At 44.4% G+C, this 22525-nt stretch overlaps 1 protein-coding gene across 1 annotated transcript in view; it reads left to right on the top strand.

Annotated features, from left to right (window-relative positions):
* Positions 1-22525, top strand: part of LOC147732729 (NXPE family member 4-like) — a 465136-nt gene that overhangs the window by 403797 nt on the left and 38814 nt on the right. Inside the window, exon 5 of the mRNA XM_086957281.1 lies at positions 19815-20033. Coding sequence (XP_086813407.1) covers positions 19815-20033 — 219 coding nt within the window. The remainder of the gene's footprint in view (positions 1-19814; positions 20034-22525) is intronic.

The following is a 22525-nucleotide window of genomic DNA, read 5'->3' as shown; positions in this document are numbered from 1 at the left end:
TCCCTCTAGGGAGACTGGCGTTCTCGAGTCGGAGTTCTTTCCCTCCGTCGAGGAGACCTTCCTCTGGACTGGAAAACTTTTTCCTTGGGAGTGGATTGTTTATTTCCATCCCAGCTCTTTTTAGGAGTGTTTAAATTATTTTTAATAAATAATTTTTCCGGAATTTCGAGCAGTTGGGGTTTTACTGTTTTCCCACCCAAGCTGTCTCTACCTAATTCTTCATAGCATTTTTCTATGATTTTTGCAAGTTCAACAGGATCTTTTATATCTGTTTCCCTCACCTTCTGGCGAATCGCCACAGATGCTGCTTCTCCTTTTATGTTGGCTAATAATATAGCCGAGACCTGCTTGAAGTCTTTCAGTAATTTCATACCTAGATTTAAAGCGGGCTCTGGACCGAATTCATTTTGAATCTGTTTTAGCACTTCTGGTATAACCGCCATAGACGGAACACCGTGTGTTTTTGTATAAATGGAAGCAAAGACTGTACCCCAAGTGTCACAGTCCTCCACGTGTGGTGCGATTCCCATAGGAAGGCAGATGGTCAAGATTCTGTGTTTCTCAATAGGGGTAGTATCAGGAAATACTGCCTCTATTTGAGTGATTTTCTGTGCTAACCAGAAAGGAATTTGTTCCCGTTTTACGGGTGTTTTACCAAGACATGACTGTATGTTCTGTGGTGTTATTTTATTTGTGTTCCCCTGGTGAGGGGTCAGCTGGTGTGAATTAACAGCTGGCTGGACTGTTGCAGTCCGCATTACATATTGGACTAATTGCCTATGTATTTTTATTAGTGTTTTGAGCTGTGCTAACAGCTCTTCCTTAGACATTCTTGCAATGTCAGGATGTGGTGTGTAGCTGGCTAGAACCGGCCACGTTGCTCCTGGTCTACCTAGAGGACCGAGCCTAGTTATGTGATCATTGTGTTTTAGGGCGCCATTAAACCAGAGCAGGTGCTCTTGAAATTTAAGTGGAATTTCAATCTCCTCGAAAGGAGCGTACTCTTCCGGAGGTTCCTCTATTTTATAATAGTGAAACTCTTTTGTTCTAGCGTTTGCCGCTGGAAAGTTTATCCATGAATAGAATACCTCTGTCTGCCGATACTCGTGAGCCTCTATCACGAAAATTACTGTACCACCTTGAGGTGTCAGTCCGTTCTCTATAAGTTTTAAAGTTATAGATTTTCTTAAGTGGACCGGGATGATTATTGCATCCGGGTCTGCCTGTTCGGGACCTTGCTGAGTCGCATCTACTGCGGCCCCAGAGGTTCCGTTGTTTTCAACCGACATTTGTTAAAATGCAAGGTTTGCAGAGTAGGTCTCCAAGGAGACAAAGATTAGGTGCACAATATTTTGGAACACTGTATCCTTCAACGTTGAATAAACCAGAGCTTTACATAGGAATCTCTTCCTACTAAGGTCGGGCGGATTTTAACCTTTTACCCACTCCAGACGTCTATTGGAGTATTTACGGGAGAAAAGGGGTCTGTGTGAAATATGCACGACTGAGTTACTCTACTGTCTTGCGTTAGTTTATCGCCTTACCAAACGTTTGGGCGCCATGCAGTGTAGTTCCTAGTTTCCCACTACGCCCTGCGCATTGGAATAACATAAACAGTAGTATCGACGTGGAACTGCAGATATTCCAGGCCTCCACTGACTATGCTAAACTTAATTGGGTTGTGTTACCAACTAGCTCAGAGGTCACTGGAAACTTTCTTCTCTGCATAGGAAGTGATCAGCTTCCTTGGCACAGACAAGAAGGGATTCAGTTTTCCAACAACCGTGCAACATGACAACTTTGCTCCTCAGATCAAGAGTCAATCTCTAGGGTCGTGTGAAACAATAGACATGTATTTCACTCAGTCAGTCTAGTGCAGTTTACTTTCACGAGATGTAGAGAATAGAGAGACGGGCGTTTGTCAATAAAGGGTTAACATTTATTGCACAGTCTTTCTTCTCGTACAAGAGAAATGTATTACCACAATTGCAAAGCTTGTTATGATAAAAAGTACGTACAGTAAGATAAGTATTGCGAAATAATACTGTAAAATCATTGATATGGTTTCTTAGCCATACAATGGTTAAAAGTAATAAAACATATATACAGTCATATATACATTAGGCTAAAATACTCAACTGATGCTTCTAAATAAGCCTACCCCAGTGTGCCTGACCTAAGCCTAACACGTGAAAGGGGAGTAAGTAAGTAGCTTTAGGTTAAGTTGGTTTTGCAAAGGTTTGTTTCAAGAATTCTCATTTAAGGGTTTAGTCAGCACCATACCTCTGAATAGAATGATGGAGGATTGGTATCTCCTTCAGGGGAAGCTCGATATCCCTGTCACCCGCGAGGGTAAACCGGAAGCGCCGGAGCTGGATTTCTCTGCACGAGAAAGGCAGCGGGTCTCTTCAGCGCGTCGAGAGGAGGAGGCGGGGGACAGCGTCCGCGGGCAGCTGGATCTGCTGGGCTCTTCGCAGAGGGACGTCTGTTCGGCTCCTAAGCCTACTGCTTCGCGCTTTAGCAGCAATAATGGTATCAGTAGCTTCACCACCACAGGGACAGCAGGCTGTAGCGACAGAGTGCTACAGTGCTCGGCAACAGCAGCGATATGCACAACAGGGTGCACAACAGCTCTTGACCACAATTGCTTAAGGCAACGTTGGTAGTATTTATACCTGACAGGTGCCGGGTTTGACGCAAGTTTGCTGGACATAAGACGTCAATTAAAGATATCACTAGGAAGTGATAGCTATCAGTTGCTCATTAGAGTTCTATTACTAATCAAAACATAGCAAGGGGGATTTCCCAGTTTGCTGAGTTTTTATCTTGTTGAAGAACTCGGAGTGTTAATCTAGGAATATCAGATAGTGACTTCTGCTCTGTCATTGTACTAATTGGTCGCAAAGGAAGTGGCAGAGAGAGATATCCTTGAACGTGGCTCTGTTCGTGTGAGGTCAGAGATGACTTTCTGAATATCGCACTTGAACGGTTATGCCAATATAGGGAATAAAATGGATTTATAGCCGAATAGGGGCATAAGGTCACAGTATCGATCAGGACCCTAGATAAACACGCAACAGTATCTGTGTTCCAGTTAGGCAGACCACGCTGGGCTTGGTGCTGGCCAGCCTATCCATCTGTCATCCTCTGAATCACTTTATTTTGCTTAGCACGGTCACCAGCATCCACATATTAGGCCCCCCCACTGCAGCGCTTTCTTCAGTAGGTGCCTGCTATCTCTGCTATGCTGTGGTGTGCCTCCTCCTGGGCCATAGCGCATGGTCCCTTGGGGTGTGATTCCCTCGTCTGCCTTGCATACCTGCAAGACCCTTCTACCTCTGTAGCATCAGTAGCCATCCATCTGCCCTGTCCGCAGCATCCATCTTCTTCCTCTGCAGCTGCAAAAGTGAGCATTGCCTTTACCTAGTGGTGTTTAGTGCTCAAGGTAGGAATTCAGCTCATCCCGCTTGCTGCCGCACAGGATTCCGTCTCCCCTACCCATCAGGGTTGTCTGAAGATGTCCATGTATGCCAGTGCTAAGATAGGTGGTCCTGGCAACGCTTGAGGGTTGTAGCAGGCCAGGTTCATTCCATAAGTTACATCTTGCTCTCAGCCGGCATCGGCATCCTCAACTGTCTGCCATTCACTCTGTTTTTATCAGCATCCCCTCCATGCCTGCCCGAACTCTGCTGCCAGGTATTCTACCGGCATCTCCTCCAGTTTTCATGATAAATGGGGATCAGCAGGTGACGCTGCAGCGACTACAGGTGTGCGGCCATCTTGTTGCATGGTCAGCTGCACCCCTCCTCTTTAGAAGGTCCTAAATGTGTATACAGCTCAATAGATATTGCCAAAGGTTGTGGGGAAGTACAAATATAGGCGAGTTAGTTGGCTGAAGTAAAATGTCCCAAATGCTGATTAATGCCAAGAAAATACAAAACAAGTGAAATATAAGTTGCAAAGTGAGTCTTTGAGGTCTTGAAGATGAGTTCAGAATATTGTATGAATATGTGCAACGAAAACTGAGATGAACAATCACCGCCTTGGTTGTCACCTATAATGGTTTCAAAGAAAGCTAATTGGAAGATCATTGTTAGAAATGGGTGTCTCTCTTTGGCAATGGTTTGCACTTTTGTCCAAGTGGGGACCCTTCTTTCTAGTTAGAGTAAGGGGGATACCCTTCCAAAATAACCCCTGCTCACCTCCTTGGGAGCTTGGCACAAGCAGACAGGCTTATCTCAGAGGCAGTGCGTAAAGCATTTGTGAACACATAGAGTAATGCAATGAAAACACTACAAATGAACACCACATCAGTAAAGAAAAATAAGTAATCTTTATCTAAACCAAACAAGACCAAAACGACAAAAATCCACAATACAGTAATTGAAATGTAATACGTTAAAGGCAAAAGCAGTTCTGCCCATATTAAGCTATAAATGCAACACTTTCAACACAATGTACCTTGGATGCATAAAAATCATAAACAAAAACAGCTGCTGGGAAGGTGATACATCGGTTCTTTAGGCCCAGGGAAGGTTATGCGTCACTTCCTTACTCCAGGGGAGGTGATGCGTTGGTTCTTTACTGCCAGGGAGGTATTGCGTTGGTTTCTTACTGAAGGGTAGGTGATGTGTTGGTTTCTTACTGCACCCCGACATTCTTGTAGACTTGGCACACTGATGCGATACGTTGGGATCAGGGATGCGTTGGTCCTCGATGCGGTGGCGGCGCCAACTGTGCTGCTTTGGTCTCACCAGCCGCAGTCCCATGGTGCGTTGGTTCTTGCAGCCATACTGCAGGGCCTGCATCAGAATCGGTGTGCTGATCTCGGATTTTGGAGATCGGTGCACTGGATTTGGCGTGCAGCGATTTCTCCAGCTGCGGTAAGGTGCTGCATTGCTTTCTTCAGCGGCACAGCGGTCATGTGTCAGAAACTAGAGCAGATGCGTCGCGCTTCTCTTCGTTGAGTCTCTTTTCCAGCTCCCAACAGCAGAAACAACCTCCAGAGGCCCAACACAGCAACAGACACCTCTTGGCAGGTCAGAATTCCCAGCAAGGAAGCTCAGGGCAGCTGGTGGTGAAGTCTTTGTGTTCCTGAGACTTCAGAACAGGAGGCAAGCTATATATCAATTCCTTCTAGCTCTTCTTCAAGCAGGGTACACAGCACACATCAAAGTCTTTGTCCTCTCCTTGGCAGAAACAGCCACTGCAGGCCGACCACAGAACACATACAGCAAAAGAGCAGTACTTCCCCTCCAACTTTCCTTCTTCTCCTTGGCAGAGGTTCCTCTTGAGTCCAGAAGTATTCTAAAGTTCTTGAGTCTAAGCCCCAATATTTATACTGCATTTCTCTTTGTTCTATTGTGGCAGAAAGGCTCTGTGCTCAGTCAAAACCAGTTTTGTCCCCTCTTGTCCAGCTTCTCTGCAGGAGGCAGACCAGACTCATTCAGGTGCAAGTAAATCTCCTCCTCCTGCTCTAAATGCAGCTTAGGTCTATTCAGCCCAGCCTTGACTCCTCCAAGAAAGGCAGGACACACCTCATCCCTGAGGGGCTGGCTACAAATAATGCACATCCCCAGCCCCTGTCACCCCAAAGACAGTCAGACCACAAACCAGCAAAGGCACACAGGATGGCTAAGCAAGAAAATACATGTCAATGACTACCCCCTCCCAGGTTGGTAAACACCATTCCCCCAACAAGGGATGGGACCATATCATCCCAACCCTTTCCAGGCGCCATTCCCTCCTATGGTGGGCTGGAACCCACACTTTGTTCCATACCCACAATTTAACCATCAGGGATACCCGCATCCTTTTCAGGACAGAGGCAGGCGGGGCAGGGGGAGGCAGAAGGGCAACACCCAAGTTAATTGGGAACAGCCGGAGGGAGTTGGGGATGTCACCAGAAAGACAGCAGGGGACCAAAGACCAGGCTCCAGCAGCGCGAAACCCTAGTTGTTAATTTATCTTCCCATAACCTCACTACAGCAGAAACAGAGGTCCTGGAGAAAGGGTTTGGTTTTATACCTACCCCCCGGTTAGACCGCTTTAAACTCCACTGTGAGTTGAGTCAATTTTTCAGAAAACTCAGATTGAGGAACTTTTTTGAATCTACAGAGAAAGATCAAGTAGAAGGGATTAAAAGTGATACTGAATTTAAACTAAAATCAACCTTCACACCTCCTCCACACACAGTCACACCAGAAATCATGGCCTTTGAGCAGGCCGTGTTCAAGGAAGTGGAGCAATTGCAGGTACCCACACCATTTAGGAACTTGACCGCAGATGAATTCCAGGCCATCCAATCTTTGAAAAGGAACAAAGATATAATTATAAAAAGTGCGGACAAAGGGGGTGGTGTGGTGATCCAAAATAAGATAGATTATGACACTGAGTGTCAGCGTCTACTGAGCAACGCCAACAACTATGTCCCTTTAATTATTGATCTGACGAGTGACCTGAAAGACGAAATCTGCGAACTTGTGTCAACGGCAGAAAGAGACGGCTTGATCACAAAAAAAGAGGCGGATTTCCTGACAACATCAGAGGGAAGGGTTCCGTATCTTTACATACTGCCAAAAACCCACAAGAATGTGTTACCTCCCCCCGGGAGACCTATCGTCTCGGGGTTAGGTTAACTTCTTGAGCCCCTCTCAAAATATTGTGACTTTTTTCTGAGACCCATTATTCAGTCTACAAGCACTTATTTAAAAGACACCAAAAGTCTCCTTTCCTTGCTTAGGACTATCACCTTACCTGAAGACCCTTGCTTTCTTGTCACAATGGACATCGAGAGCTTATGCACCTCCATTTCGCAGGATGAGACCATCAAGGTGGTGAAGGAAGCTCTGGACAGAGCTCCTTGGGACTTTAATACAACCCGCGCCTTTGTAGTAGACTGTGCCACTCTTGCCTTGAAATGTAACTATTTTGAACATAAAGGAAAGATGTACCTCCAAGCAACAGGAACATCGATAGGCAGCACCTTTGCCCCTTCGGTGGCGGGTCTTTACGTGTTCAATTTTGAGTCCAACTACATACTGAGTCCAACTAACCCTTATGGAACAAATATCATCTTATGGCAACGCTATATAGATGACGTGCTCAAGATTTGGAAAGGTGATGAGACTCTATTATTTAATTTCTTCACCTGGGTCAACACGTGTGATAACCATCTAAGATTCACACATGAGCATGCACTGGACAAAATCACCTTTTTGGATGTCAGCATTAGTAGGAAGGGCAATCAGCTTGAGACTAAGACCTTTTACAAGCCGACTGCAAAAAATAACTTTTTGCATTTCACTAGCTACCACCCTCGGGCCCTGCGGGAGAATCTCCCATATGGGCAGTATCTGAGGATACGCCGGAATTACAGCAATCTCTCTGATTACAAACAGCAGGCGAACAACCTGACTACTAAGCTAACTAACAGAGGGTACCCCAAGGGTATAATAGACAAGAGTCAAAAGAGGGCCAGAAATCAACAAAGGGATGTATTGTTGGACGACCATCCCAAAACAGGAAGTGAGGAGATTCCCTTGACATGTGTGACGACGTTTAACTTATTGTCAAATGCAGTAAGTAAATGCATTACAAAAAACTGGAAAATCATCACCAGTAACAAGAAAAACTGGAAGAAGCCCCTTTTTTCGTATAAAAGAGCCACCAGTCTAAAAGACTCTCTAGTCCACACACGACCCAGGGAAGTGACAACAGACAACCGTGTACCAAGTGTTTTAAATGCTTGGGGTTTACCACCAGTTACAGGACATTTCCCGTGCTGGAATTGCAATGTTTGCCACCTCACTTCCAACACGAAATTCTTGGATTTGACTGATGGTACACGATGGGAATAACGCAGTCACACAAATTGTAATACCACCAATGTTGTGTATCTGATAACCTGCAGATGTAGTCTACAGTATATAGGGATGACATCTAGACGCATTAAAACCAGGATATGTGAACATCGTAGTAACATACATTGTAAAAGAGCAACAACCAAGTTGACAGCACATTTTTTGCAACTGAACCACACACCGAATGACTTGCAGTGGACGGTATTGGAGCATCTGGAAACCGGTTCGGAACCACGTTGTTTGAGAAGGAACAACGCTGGGTTTATTGGCTCGGCACAAACAAAACCGGATTGAATGATGACTAAGCATGGGCGAATTTTGTGAATCTGGCGTTCGCGAATTTGGCGAATTTGCGAACTTGCAATCCGCGAATTCTCGCGAATTTGCGGACTTTTTTTTGTGTGTTCGCAAGGTTTTTTGCCAGTTCGCGAGGGTTTTGTACCAGTTCGCAATTGCGAACTTACATGTTGGCTCGCAACGGTCGCGATTATGTTGTTTCTACATCTGGTTCATCATCACAGGTTCCCAGCACCATCTGTTTCACCCCTGCCACCCTCTGTTTCACCCATGCCACCCTCTGGTACATCAATGCCACCCTCTGGTTCATTATCACTGTAGATTATGGGGGGGGAAAGCAAGCACACCTGCCCTGCTTCAACTGACATGAATTAATTTGGGGTTGATTTATTAATGTGTCACTGTTTTAAAATTCCAGTCTGGCACCTGCTTCCTTATCTGGAATTTGCTTTCTGTTGTAGTGCAATTTTTTTTCCAGGACCTTTGTGGCCTACTTGTAGCTATTCTATGAGCCTGCTGTGAGGGTCAGAGCAGGGTCATACAATTGTTGCAACTGAACTGGGAATTTGCAGATTTTTTTTTTGTGTTCACAAGGATTTCTGCCAGTTTGCGCGGGTTTTGTACCAGTTCGCAATTGCGAACTTACATGTCGCCTCGCAACGGTCGCGATTATGTTGTTTCTACGTCTGGTTCATCATCACAGGTTCCCAGCACCCTCTGTTTCACCCCTGCCACCCTCTGTTTCACCCATGCCACCCTCTGTTTCACCCATGCCACCCTCTGGTACATCAATGCCACCCTCTGGTTCATCATCACTGTAGATTATGGGGGGGGGGAAAAGCAAGCACACCTGCCCTGCTTCAACTGACATGAATTAATTTGGGGTTGATTTATTAATGTGTCACTGTTTTAAAATTCCAGTCTGGCACCTGCTTCCTTATCTGTAATTTGCTTTCTGTTGCAGTGCAATTTTTTTTCCAGGACCTTTGTGGCCTACTTGTAGCTATTCTATGAGCCTGCTGTGAGGGTCAGAGCAGGGTCATACAATTGTTGCAACTAGCAACTGAACTCTGGAGGGGCCCCAGTCAGAAGCACTACAGGGAATGGTTACTAATGATGAGTTTGAACTTTTGCACCTGCTGAATGCTTTCACTTTTGCAAAACTCGTTTTCTGCAGAACAGCATTACAGCAACTGTAATGCCCCAAACAAGCTTACTTGTGAAAGTTGATTTCTAATCCAAAAGTGATCCAAAGAAAGTCAAAAGGCCTCAAATCCAAAAAGTGCAGGCAAATGTCAACCTGAGGAGTTATTCTGATAAAAATCATCATTTTCAGAAGGTCTATGCTGCTTGCTAGTGGATTTCTTGTGCAGAATTGCAATTTTTGTAATTTCGCGAGTGCGAGATTGTTGCTGCCCGCCGCACCTACATGTTCGCAATTGCCAACTTATACCGCACGCCGCAAAATTGTATCACCAAGAAAAAAAAAATCCGCTGCGTGCGAATTTGCTGATTTTCGGTAAATACGCGAGCGTTCGCGGATTGCGAATTTACCGAAAATCCGCAAAATCCGAGAGCGTAACGGATTTTCCGCCCATGCTTAATGATGGCATACCATGGGGCAGTGTTTTAAGATGGCAATCCAGTACTAAGCTAGGAATACAGACTTTGCGAGCTTCTGTATTTTGGTCCACCATTGCCTAGCTTAACACACCCAGGTTTATGCATTGCAACATGCTCTGATAACCAGGTTTCCTGCTGTTGCCCACTTCTTAACAGCACCACACCAGATTTATTGACGTGGGGACACCAGTTTTTGTTAATGCCAGGCCCTTACTATTTATGGATATCCTTTTATCAGGGTCCCTTAGTGCGACTAGCGCTTTCAAAAAACTTGTCTGCACATTGACTACATTTACACACCGTACTGGTAACTTTTGATAGGGTTGCTAATATATAACAGTCACCGATCACTTGTGGGTGTGTTTCCCGATGTCTCACGCGTTATGCGTGTGATATTGAGGGCGCGCCTCGAGTTTGGGATCGTATAATGATCATTTGACTGTAATAAGAAATGTGGGCTTTCTAAATTCTTATGTACCTATGGACTAGCATTACAAAAAAAAATTCTGATAAGATATCACCATTCCGGTTACACCGGGAACCGAAACCAAACCTTGGGCCTTTTTTAGTAACTGTCACTTTAAGGCATACGACCAAGCGGCAGTTACGTAGCGTTACGTCATCCACATGACCGGCCCCAGCGTATCACTGTAAAATAAAATATAATGCCTCTCCCAGCCCAATTCCTACATTTCCGGGAGACAGCAGCCAAGAGAGCAGGTATACCGCGGGGAGTCGCGAGTGCTTAAGTAAGTCTTTTATCCATTAAACTAGCCACCAACAGTACGGGCGCTCACTTACTATCCGAGGGCTCATTGCATCCTTTTTTCCTCTTCAGAGAGACACCGCGTGAAGTGAACCCGCGCTGTCCTCACCGAAGGGGCGAGTTTATTTCACCGACTAAGTGAGTTATTTTGCTATTTGTGATCATTGCGACATTGCCACTAACTTCCGTGTTAAGGGGGTTTATCCTGGTTCTCCCAATGTCTGATTCAGGCATATTACCACGCTCGACGAAAATCTACAGATATTCTGTTTGTTCTATTTAAATGGCAATGATGAGCTAAGTAAATAATGCTCGCATTTAACCATACCTAATTGATGAGAAGTAGCTTGAATAGTAGCGTTTGAGGTAAATTTCTCCATGATGGTCAGATTTCTAACTCTGCCTATGGTGTTGTACCCAATAATCATGGGAAGCACCCTATACTAGCTGGATGGCCCCCCTCTGTTAGTCATTGTAAAGGGAGCAATAATTTCGATATCTCCTGATATTGTGTAAATTTTATAGCCATGCACTAAGAAATAACGCATTTGACCTTACTACTTGTAATTGTATGTCAATGTGTGTTATCGTTTGTCCTCTTTCTCTCCACATGTTTTTTGTATATTCCTGCATATTGCAGTGAATAACTACGGATACTGACCATGAAACCATCAAATAAGATGTTTTTTCACACGTAGAGCCTCACGGGAGGGTGCGCCTTAGCGCGCGTACACCACCAGAGGACTTTTCTGATAGGTCCTGACGAATGCTGAGCAAATTGCATTAAAACCAGCAGAAACATGTTGACCATTTTTTATATTTAGGACTCAGGTTCCCTAGTACAGAACCTTGGTAGTCCGTCCACTTTGTTTTTTATCCAATGCTAGGTTGGCCATTATTAAAGACTTTTGTAAAGGCTACAATCTCGCATTTTTTAATTCTGCACACATAGTTATAATCACATTCTAATTTGGGCACTGTTGCACTCACCACATCCTGCTCCGCTGTAATCAGGCGTTTTAGCGTGCTGGGGGGGTATTCGGCCACCCCAGTGGGGACCCAATGATGAAGCATGTCACCTGCTAGTGGTGAGTGAGGGTCCTTCATAAAAAAGAAAGATTTTTCCTTCCCTCCTGCGAAATACTTGGGATATTAGTTCCCTTGGGAGGTGTCCTCCTCAAAGGGGGTTTTTGGTTCCTCAAGGGGAGATAGAGATAAAGTACTTCATGCTTGTGCATGTGGGTGTGCGTATGACGTTTTGTGCAAACATTTATATGTACAGTATTGAGATACAAAAAAAGACACCACAATATAAATTCTTTTGAGCACATTTTGTTTAATTAGCTTTTCACTTAGTCACTCCTCTGTTGTTGTTTATAAGCAAGAAAATACCCACTCTTAAAAGTGGTATTTTTAAACACACAATATAAAAATATTCTTTACTAAAAGATGCATTGTTATATTCTGAGTTCAGGCATACTAAACTCCACCTTTCCATCTTGTCCAAATGGAAGTTATACTTATACGATGTTATAAATAAACTCCCAATCTTTCCTATGGGACAGACGGCTTTCAACATTGAAAAACAAAATACACTATAGTTTACTATCGTGACATGTCACACACATCAGGGCATGTTCTACCTTTCACAAACACTGCATCTTGCCCACAGGGGTACCCTGGGCCTACCTTAGGGGTGACTCGCATGTAAGAAAAGGGAAGGTTAGGGCCTGGCAAAGTGTTGCACTTGTCAGGTCGACATGGCAGTGCCAGACTGCACACAGCCACTGCCGTGGCAGGTCTGAAAACCTTTTTAAAGACTGATCGTATGGGTGGTACAATCAGTGCTGCAGGCCCATTAGCAGCATTTTACATATAGGCCATGGGCACATAGTGCACTGTACTGGGGACTTAGTAGTAAATCAAATAGGGCAATCATAGAAACCCCAATCCATTAGAACAATGTACACAGAGAGCATATACACTTTAGCACTGATCAGCAGGGGTAAAGTGCCCAGAGTCCTAAAAACCAGCCAAAACAGGGTCAAAAACAGGAGTCCAAATAGCAAAACGCCTGGGGATAAACACGCTGAAAAAGCCAGATTTAACAATTATGGACATTGTGTCTTGCACATTCAATACAAATGGTGAATTAACAGGCATACCAGAAAATACATCAATGGATGTCCAATATATTTTACCATTTGGGGATGTATGATAGATTACCGACAGGTGACCTTGAAAGAGAAACCTGGAGATACTACAGTTTTCATAGTATTTGAGGGTGCCTTTAGATTGCTGAGAATAATATTCAGTCTTGCTTTCTTATCTTCAGTGTTCCACAGATTAACAAATTATATTTGAGAATCTGAATGCTGTGACTGCATCATGGTTCCTGTGCTGACACTGGAGGAGCAGGACAGAATTCTGAAACGATGGTTACCAAAGTAAATGGAAAAAGTAGTTATAAGGGACAAGTTCATTTTTCAGAAGAGAAAGGGAAATTTATGGGTGCTGTGGGTTTTAGTTTGCTATTTTCAACTGTGTTTTTATTACTCATCTTCTGGTCAGTTATGTTTTATTTCCATTTACCTCCTATTCCGGTTGCTGTGCAGCGCCTCTGCATTCCATGTGTAAACACGAACAATTTCCCAACAGGTATCATGCAAAGCCAATTTCAACAATGTATGCAGTTTGCATTACAAGAATAAGGAACAAGGAGTCATTAATGTTTTTGAAAAAAGGCGGTATTATTCACCAATGGAAACAGAAAGAGGTCTTTCACATGGCAATGCAGTTTGAACAGCACTATACAGAACAGATCATGTGACAACCCAGTGGCACTTGGTGCGTAGTGATATATACAATAAGTGGTGGTGAAGGTGCAAGTGCTAAAGTGAACAGCGTGATCGGCGCATAAACACAAGTTATATATCAGTAATGGCTCCACAAGGTCAAGTTGTAGTCACTTAAAACAAGATTACATTGATTTTGAAAAAATGGGAGCACAAAATGTAATATGCGTCATTGATGAATAAGATCAGTAGGTGGGGCGTGCGGCGCCTGAAAGGATCAGGGCGGCAGAGGGCGATAAGGGTTCCTCTGATTTAGGCGTGCTCGCAATGAATGCTAGAGCTTTAGATCTAAATCAGAGGAACCCTTTACGCCCTCCGCCGCCCTGATCCTTTCAGGCGCCGCACGCCCCACCTGCTGATCTGATTCATCCTACGATCAGCTATCTACTCATTGAGCGACCGCTCGGACTTCGGCCACCCACGCGCCTCCGCTCGGGTGACACCCACTGAATCCATCGACAACCCTGTCCTGATGACGATCCCGACTAAAGGGGATCGAAACACCGTCGACTCCACAGCATAACTCAATGACGCATATTACATTTTGTGCTCCCATCCAAATCAATGTAATCTTGTTTTAAGTGACTACAACTTGACCTTGTGGAGCCATTACTGATATATAACTTGTGTTTATGCGCCGATCACGCTGTTCACTTTAGCACTTGCACCTTCACCACCACTTATTGTATATATCACTACGCACCAAGTGCCACTGGGTTGTCACATGATCTGTTCTGTACAGTGCTGTTCAAACTGTATTGCCATGTGGACGACCTCTTTCTGTTTCCATTGGTGAATAATACTTCCTTTTTTCAAAAACTTTAATGACTCCTTGTTCCTTATTCTTGTAATGCAAACTGCATACATTGTTGAAATTGCCTTTGCATGATAACTGTTGGGAAATTGTTCTTGTTTACACGATACACCCATCCCAACGTGGTTTATGGGTCCCCTCCTGTTGTTCTTATACATCTGCATTCCATGTGTCATCCATGGCAACACAATGGTCTATCTTGTCCAACTGCACCTTTGGCAGTTGGATTTGAGCTGTGTCTTGGGCTGGTGGTCTGTATCTGTGCTCCTGAATAAAACTATTAAAGAACTGCTGAACATCACCTGGACGTTTTAACACTAGCGACGAGTTGTGCCTGTGAGGGGACAGGCATCTCTAGACCATCAGCTTCCCCATCGGACCCATTTGTGAACTCTTGTTTATGGGAAGGATCAACATGAACATGACAAACAATTGTGGGAGGTTTTCCCGCGATTCCAGGATGCTGGTCTTGTTATCAAGAAAGAAAAATGCAAATTTCAGGTGTCATCTGTGAAATATATTTGGTCACATGATTTCTGGGGACGGGATCAGTACCAAATTAGATCTTTTTGAGAGCATTGTAAAGGCACCAGTACCTGTAAACAGAGACCAAGTTCGATCCTTCCTGATGTTAGCTGAATTCTGCTCTAAGTTTGTTCCCAATTTTGCTTGTGTGTCTTCTCCGTTGAGGCTATTGCTCAAGAAGAGTGCCAGATATACATGGTCTGATGATTGTACTCTTGCTTTCAACACTTTCAAGAATGTCATTGGTCGCATCCCTACTTTGGGACATTTTGATGCTTGCAAGAAAACTGTGCTGTCCACTGATGCATGCATGCTTGGGTTGGGTGCGGTCCTCTCACAGGTTGTGGATGGTGAATCCATGATTATTGCTTTTGCTTCCTGTTCTCTCAGGGGTGCGGAAGAGCGATATTCTGTGATTGAATGAGAAACCTTAGTGGTTTTCTGGACTATTCACCATTTCAAATTTTATCTCTGTGGTTGTCCGGTCTGATCATTGTCCTTCGTGTCAAATTTTTACTTGCAGGGAGTTCGATAATCTTTCTCCAAGAATCAAGCGTTGGATGGAAGGTTTGACTGAGTTCAATTTCACAGTTGAGTTTGTGCCTGGCCCGAAGAAAGCTGTTGCCGATTGCCTGTCTAGGATGCCCTTGGATCAGTCTGGTGTGGAAATTGAGAATTCCCTTGTGGTGTTGGGTGCATGAATCAGCTGTTAATTTGGAGGAGTGGTCTTAGGCTTCTCAAAGTGACAAGGAATTGGGAATGGTTAAGGAGTATACTGTGAAGGGTTGGCCAGCAGACAAGGATGTGCCGGAGTCTTTGAAATTTTTCTCAATGTCAAGGATGGCTTATGTGTAATTGATGAGAAGTTATTGAGAGGTAATCGGGTGATACTTCCCTGTGATCTGAGGTGCAAACTCATTAACTTGGCCCATGAAGGACATCTGGGGAGGAACCTAACTAAAGCTACGGTTTGTGAATGGTATTCGTGGCCAATCATGGATCTGCAGATTGAAGATGTAGTGAAGGACTGTTGGGAGTGTGCCAATAGTTACAAGAGCAAGAAGACACGCACTGCACCTCTGTCACCTGCGCAGATTCCCGCAGAGCCTTGGTCAAAGTTGGGATTAGACATTGCTGGTCCCTTTGAACTTTTTGCTCATGATGAGCGTTGTGTTTTGCTGTTGGTGGATTACGCTTCTAAGTGGGCAGTCACCAAATGTGTGCCTACTGTCAACAACAGAGCTGTAATTGAGTTTCTTTCTGAGGATATCTCAAGGGGAGGCATTCCTAAGCATCTCATCACGGATAATGGAGTTTGATTTCTTTCACATGAGATGAGTTTGTTTCTTAAGGAGTTGTCAATTACTCATTTCAAGACGGCTTTGTATTCACCACAAGCCAATGGTTTGGCTGAAAGCATGAATAAATTGGTGAAGAGTTGTGCTCAGAGGGCTTTGCAGACTAGGTCCTCTCTTAAGAGGATGCTCAGAGAAACGTGGTGGGCTCACCGCAATACACCCAACTGTTTGACCTCTGTTTCCCCCTTTTCTATCTTGAGAGGTAGGAAACCTCATGATAAGTTGAATTCTGCATGGTTGAGACTGTGTATGGATGATGTAAGGAGGGATAAACAGTTTGTGTCCAAATGGAGACTCTACCAAGAAAGTATAAGAACAGGTTTGACCAAAATAATTCTGCTCTTGGCAAGGTTTGGTGTGTTGGTGATGAAGTATTGATTAGGAATCCAGGTCTTTTGAAGAAAGGTTGTTCAAGGTTTATGGGGCCTTTTGTTATCAAGGAAGTGAGGAAGAATGTTGTTGTGTTGAACTCTGGTGAGGTGTGGAGCATGTCCAGGTTGGTCAAGTGGAGTGGTGGTTCCAAGATGTCTGAACATGGTCATGATCATTTCGATGTTCCTGAGCGGTCGGATCCTTGTGATGTTCCTGTTTCTAGTATTCCTGATTTGGGGAGCTCCAGGAGGTTGAGATTCATACCGATTTGGCATCAAGACTATGAGATGTCCTGAAATGTAAGTGACCAATTTGGCATCTGGTTCTCAATTGTTTCTGCATCTTCACGATGAATCTCAGAACGTTTTCTTTTGATCATTTTGTGTGGGGGGAAGATGTGCTGTGGGTTTTAGTCTGCTATATTCAGCTGTGTTTTTATTACTCATCTTCTGGTCAGTTGTGTAGCTAATTATGTTTTATTTCCATTACCTCATATCCCTGTTGTCGGGCAGCACCTCTGCATTCCATATGTCATCCATGACAACCCAATGGTCTATTTTGTCCAGCTGCACCTTTGGCAGTTGGATTTGAGCTGTTTCTTGGGCTGGTGGTCTGTATCTGTCTTATGGACTTTTTAACAATGTGTTGTAACTTGCCCTTTAACAGAAATATTCTCTTGTAAGAATGCTAACCATATCAGCATTGGAACGCATTGACCTCAGGAGTTGAGAGTCAGCTGTAGCGCCCGACTGCTGGCATGGATTCTCCGGTGGGTGTTCATTAAACCTATCTTGAAGTTTCATGGAGTTTCTTCATTTCATTTCTGGCGACGACGATTAAAGGGGGCTGATTTTAACTGTCCCAAAGACTGTGAAATTGCTTTCAAGATTGTCAAAGGCGAGATTGCTAGCATGCCTACCCTGGGCCATTTTGACATATGAAGAAAAAAACCATCCTCACCACTGATGCACTTTTACGGGGATTGGGTGCTGTTCTGTCCCAAATGGTTGATGGTAATTAGAAGGTCATTTGTTTTGCCTCGTGCTCACTGAAGGGAGCTGAAGAACACTGTTCAGTGATTAAACGCGAGGCGTTGGCTTGCACTTTGGCCTTCAACCATTTCAGGTTTTACTTGTGGAGCTTAACTTTCTTAATTCGCACTGACCATAAGCCCTTAGTTCACATGTTTGCATGCAGGAATGTGGAGAGCACTACTCCCAGAATTAAAAGGTGAATTGAGGGACACTGGGAATATAACTTTACAATTGAATATTTGCCCGGTCTTAGGAAAGTCCCAGCAGATTTTCTTTCCAGAAAGTTAGTCGCAAAAAACGTACCCTTCTCTCCCGACCGTGCTGTGTCGTGTGTAAAGGAATGTGCTCTCAATAAACAGGAATGGGCATCTGGTGTTCCTTGTGATGATGCCATGGGACCACTAATGGAACTTGTTTTTAATGCTTGGCCTGCTCTTTCTGATGTTCCCAGTATTGTCAAACCTTATTGGAATGTTTGTGAGGAGCTAAACATTATCGATGGTGAGCTTTTCAGAGGGAATAGATTACTTCCGACACACTCTCTCAGGGAAAAAATTATTAACTTAGCACACGCAGGTCATCTGGGGGCGGAGCTTGACCACGGCAAGAGTCAGGGAGTCCTACTGGTGGCCAGAAGTTGATAAGCAGGTCGAGGAGGCTGCCAGGGATTGCACCATTTGTGCTGCCAATGACAAGTTCAGGAAGGTCAACACTTCACCGCTTTCACCTGTGGCTTTTCCTGAATGACCCTGGTCCAAACTAGCCATCGACATTGTTGGTCCTTTTGAGGTGTTGGCCCCCACAGAAAGGTTTGTGGTTGTCCTGGGTGACTACACTGCTAAATGGATATCTGCATGCTGTGTGAGCTCTGTTGTTAGCAAAAAAATGATTGCATTTTTGAAGGATGTTTTCGATCTCTGAAGGGATACCTGACGTTTTGATCTCCGACAATGGTGTGCAATTTACTTCTCAAGAGATGAGTGATTTCCTGAAAGATCTTTCCATCACCCACCATTGTACAGCTCTCTACTCGCCACAGGCTAATGGCTTAGTAGAGAGCATGATCCAGCTCGTGAAAGTGTGGGCCCAGAGTGCTGTCGACACTGGTTTCCGCCTAAAGGGAGTCATTAGGGAAAAAATATTGGCACACAGGAACACTCCCAACATTATCACTGGTTGCTCTCCCTTCAGGAAACTTAGGGGCAGGGTTGCTGGTTCCAAACTTAATCCTGTGTGTTTGAGTATCAAAGACAGGAATAACACTGTAGATGATTGGAGAGTCAGGAAGTATCAGGATGATTACAAACAAAGGTTTGATGCCAAAATGGGTGAGCGCAAGTGTGACTGGAAGGAGGGCTATCCATTTTTTGTAAAAAAGGCTGTGTGGTCTCCCAAAGGTGAATCCAAGTTTTTGGGTCCCAAACACATCATCAAAGTTATGAAAAACGTTGTTATGCTCACTGGTGGTGATATTTGGAGTATGTCCCGCCTTTCTAAATGTGGGACTGGGGATGATGGTGTGGGTTTTCAAACCCAGGTCAGACAACCCCACAGTGGTGTTAGACATTCCCAGGGTGTTCGTTCTGATCTTTCTGGATGCTCTGTTAGACCCAAGGCTGCCTACACACCTTCTAGATGATGTTCTACAATGGTTTGTTCTTTTTTATGTGCTGTTCCCTCTGCCTCCAACCTGCCCTCACGTCTTTGTTTCTTCTATTCCTTTTTTCCCTTTGTTTTATAAAGGGAAGATGTGTTGTAACTTGCCCTTTCACAGAAATATTCTCTTTGTAAGAATGCTAACCATGTCAGCATTGGAACGCATTGATCTCAGTAGTTGAGAGTCAGCTGTTGCGTCCGACTGCTGGTATGGATTATCCGGTGGGTGTACATTGAACCTATCTTGAAGTTTCATGGAGTTTCTTCATTTCATTACAATGGGTCATGCAATTTCTCATGATGGTGAAAAGCCAACATCGACTTTTACAATAACTGAAGATGTGTGAGTATTTTGTGAAGTTCATTGAGAATATTGTTTAGAAGTTGCAGCTTTTAAAAGGAATACTAAATGAAGAGGAGCAAAATCAGCAGAAGGGAAAAGTCAAAATTTGATTTAGAGTTTAACCTGAAAATTCACACTGCACCTAATTACTTGGTGTACCAAGTTGTTGGTGTCGGTCAGGCGGACACCTGAGTAGAAAACATCCCAGTTGTTTCAAGCTGCACACAGACAGTTCCATATATTGTAAAGTGAAAAATTAGATATAATAACCATGTAACACTGTTTCTTTTTTTGTTTTCTGTTCCCAAGGAAATATCAGTAAACCGACTGAAAAATGCAAGACAGGAATGGTGTCTCCTTACCCTAGCGGATATTTCTTACAAAACATATGGCATCCCGTTTTCTGCAATATGGTGTCCTACAAAACAGGTGAAGATTATCTGAACTGCTTGCAAAGAAAGCGTCTTTATCTGATCGGAGACTCCACCTTACGTCAGTACATAATGTACTTCACAGAGCAAAACAAACGTATGTTTTTCTTCACTTAAATTCTGAATTTCTCATTATGCCTAATTCTTAGTGCCAGCCTATGCAAGACGCTTTGTGCCTTGGAATAAATCGAACTAAAATGTAAGCTAATGGGTATAGCCAGATTTACACATTTTTTAAGTTTATCATATATTACATTGTTTATCCAACCTCACTTTTCAAATTAAGTAGTATCAGTAATTAAATGTGTACCTTCAATTGTACTTAAAATACTGTACTCATACTTTACAGTACTAGTGAGTGCCAACAAAAACGAGGCAATTGTTTTAGAACCTGTGTATTTGATTGCATACCACGCATCAGGCATTAGACTAACGCATTTGTTATGTTATGTTATGTTAGTATGAATTTTTAGAGCGCACGTTCACCCTGGGGTTTCTTGGCGCTGTGTACCGCTGGGGAACACGTCCTGGCTTTCCCTGTAAGATGGTCCCTATTGGGCATCCCCAGGGTGAAGCCAGGCATCCCCGGCAGTGAGGGGGCCATTGTGGAGATTAAGCAAGCTATTGCCCAGAGTTGCAGTGTGGGACCTATGGTTAGAGAGGCACTGAGGCGAGATTTATCGAGCCCGCTGACATTGGTTCCGTACCCTGCCGCGTCAGGAATTGAACCCTGGTCCCGGGCCGACCTCTGCTTCTGGGTCTACCGCCTCTAACTGGTGAGCCACACTTCTCCACTTTCAAAGTGGGTAGTCCATATCACCTCACTGAAATGTATTTTCACGCATTTATAGCGCCCCGGCTGTCTGCCTGAGCGATGCTGTTTAGGTAGTCCCACAGGCTGAGGCTTATTTAATACTATGAAACGCAATCCCATGACGTGCAGGTGTGTGGCATGGTAGAGCAGGGGAAAGCAGCTCGGGTGCTACATGATTGGATTGAAGCAGACGGAGCCGGTAAGAAATTGCAGCACTGTTTCTTTAACTTTTAATTTTTTATTAGTGTTATTTCACTAGCCATATTTCATGGTTTTACAAATGTGTGCACTGCCCCTCCCCTTGTAAAACCATGGCCGGACTTCCGAGGAGCCCCAAGATGGTCCACGGATGTCAGTCATGTGTCCTTGTCATGGGCGATGTTAATAAACGATCTGGAGGTTTGGGCTACATGGACAAGTGGGGGCATCACAATGTGCAAATCAAACGGACTCGAATAAAAATGTAAGCGGACTCCATGTATATTAACAGCGTGGCAAGATGAGTCCCCCATTCCCACCCCAAGCTATAATGGGTCTTTCCTTCACTCCGTGGGTGACCCTGCCCAGGATGCTCCCCTCCTTCAATACCACACAGAGCCAGCATTTATCACTTGGGAGACTCCCCAATATGACGGACAGATACAGCACTGCTGGCCTTTAACCTCTTCCATGCTCATGAAGAGCTCAGCTCGTCATGAGGCCCGGTTGAGCTGCACTCATGATGAGCGGAGCTCGTCATGACCGTTTGAACGTTCGCACGCGGGATAATTACCCTGCTGTGCTGAACGTTCGAAAATGGGTGTGGTTTTGACGAGCTTCGCTCGTCATGAGTGCAGCTGCACTGTGCCTCATGACTAGCCGAGCTCGTCACAAGCACAGCAGGGCCGCATGCGGCCCCCTCCCCCCGCATGAGGGGGGGGAAACACCCAGCAGCGAAGGGGTTAAATATCAAGCCCAATGCAAGGCAATGTATTATGTCAAAATGCTAATATGAGTGCAGTGCACACTGTCACACACAAGCCCTATGAGCACCAAAGCACTGAACACTTTAATCGCTGTGTGAGGCACTTCTGTGCTGCATACTCATAGACTCTACATATACAGGGGCCGATTCACGGAACTAACTTACGACAAAATCCTAAACTTACTACTTTTGGTATTCGCAGAAGGTGTTTACTAGTCTTAAGTTAGGATTTTGTCTTAAGTTAAGATTTTGTCTTACCCCTCCATGCTCATGACGGCCTGGAACCAACGTTTCCCTACCCAGAATTCTCTGCAAACCTCAAATTTAGCTAAAAAAAATCAAAATTACCTATATCAAACCAACCTGGATTTGCAATGGGGGGGTCACCTGGATTTTTGGCCCCGGGCTCGGCGGCCATCTGAGAAATCTACCAAATCAACACATTTCTGAAAACTAGACACTTGAGGGAGTCCAGCAAGGTATGGCTTGCAAGGGTCCCCTCATGTTTTCCTACCCAGAATCCCCTGCAAACCTCAAATTTACCTGAAAAAAATCACTTTTTACTCAAATTTCTGTGTGGGAAAGTTAATATTCTACTACCCAGTGTTCCCCCAGGTCTCCCAATGAAAATGGTACCTCACTCGCGTGCGTGGGTCAAGTACCTGTGACAGGCAAGAGCCCAAAATGTATTGAGGAGACATCAAAATGACCTATCACAAAACAACCTGGATTTGCAAGGGGAGTCACCTGGGTTTTTAGACCCGAGCTCGGCGGTCATCTTCGGAAACCTACCAAGCCCACACATTTCTGA

The sequence above is a fragment of the Lissotriton vulgaris genome, chromosome 2_1 (assembly GCF_964263255.1).
Source record: "Lissotriton vulgaris chromosome 2_1, aLisVul1.2, whole genome shotgun sequence".
NCBI classification, from domain to species: domain Eukaryota; kingdom Metazoa; phylum Chordata; class Amphibia; order Caudata; family Salamandridae; genus Lissotriton; species Lissotriton vulgaris.
This window is presented reverse-complemented; position numbering and strand designations above follow the sequence as displayed.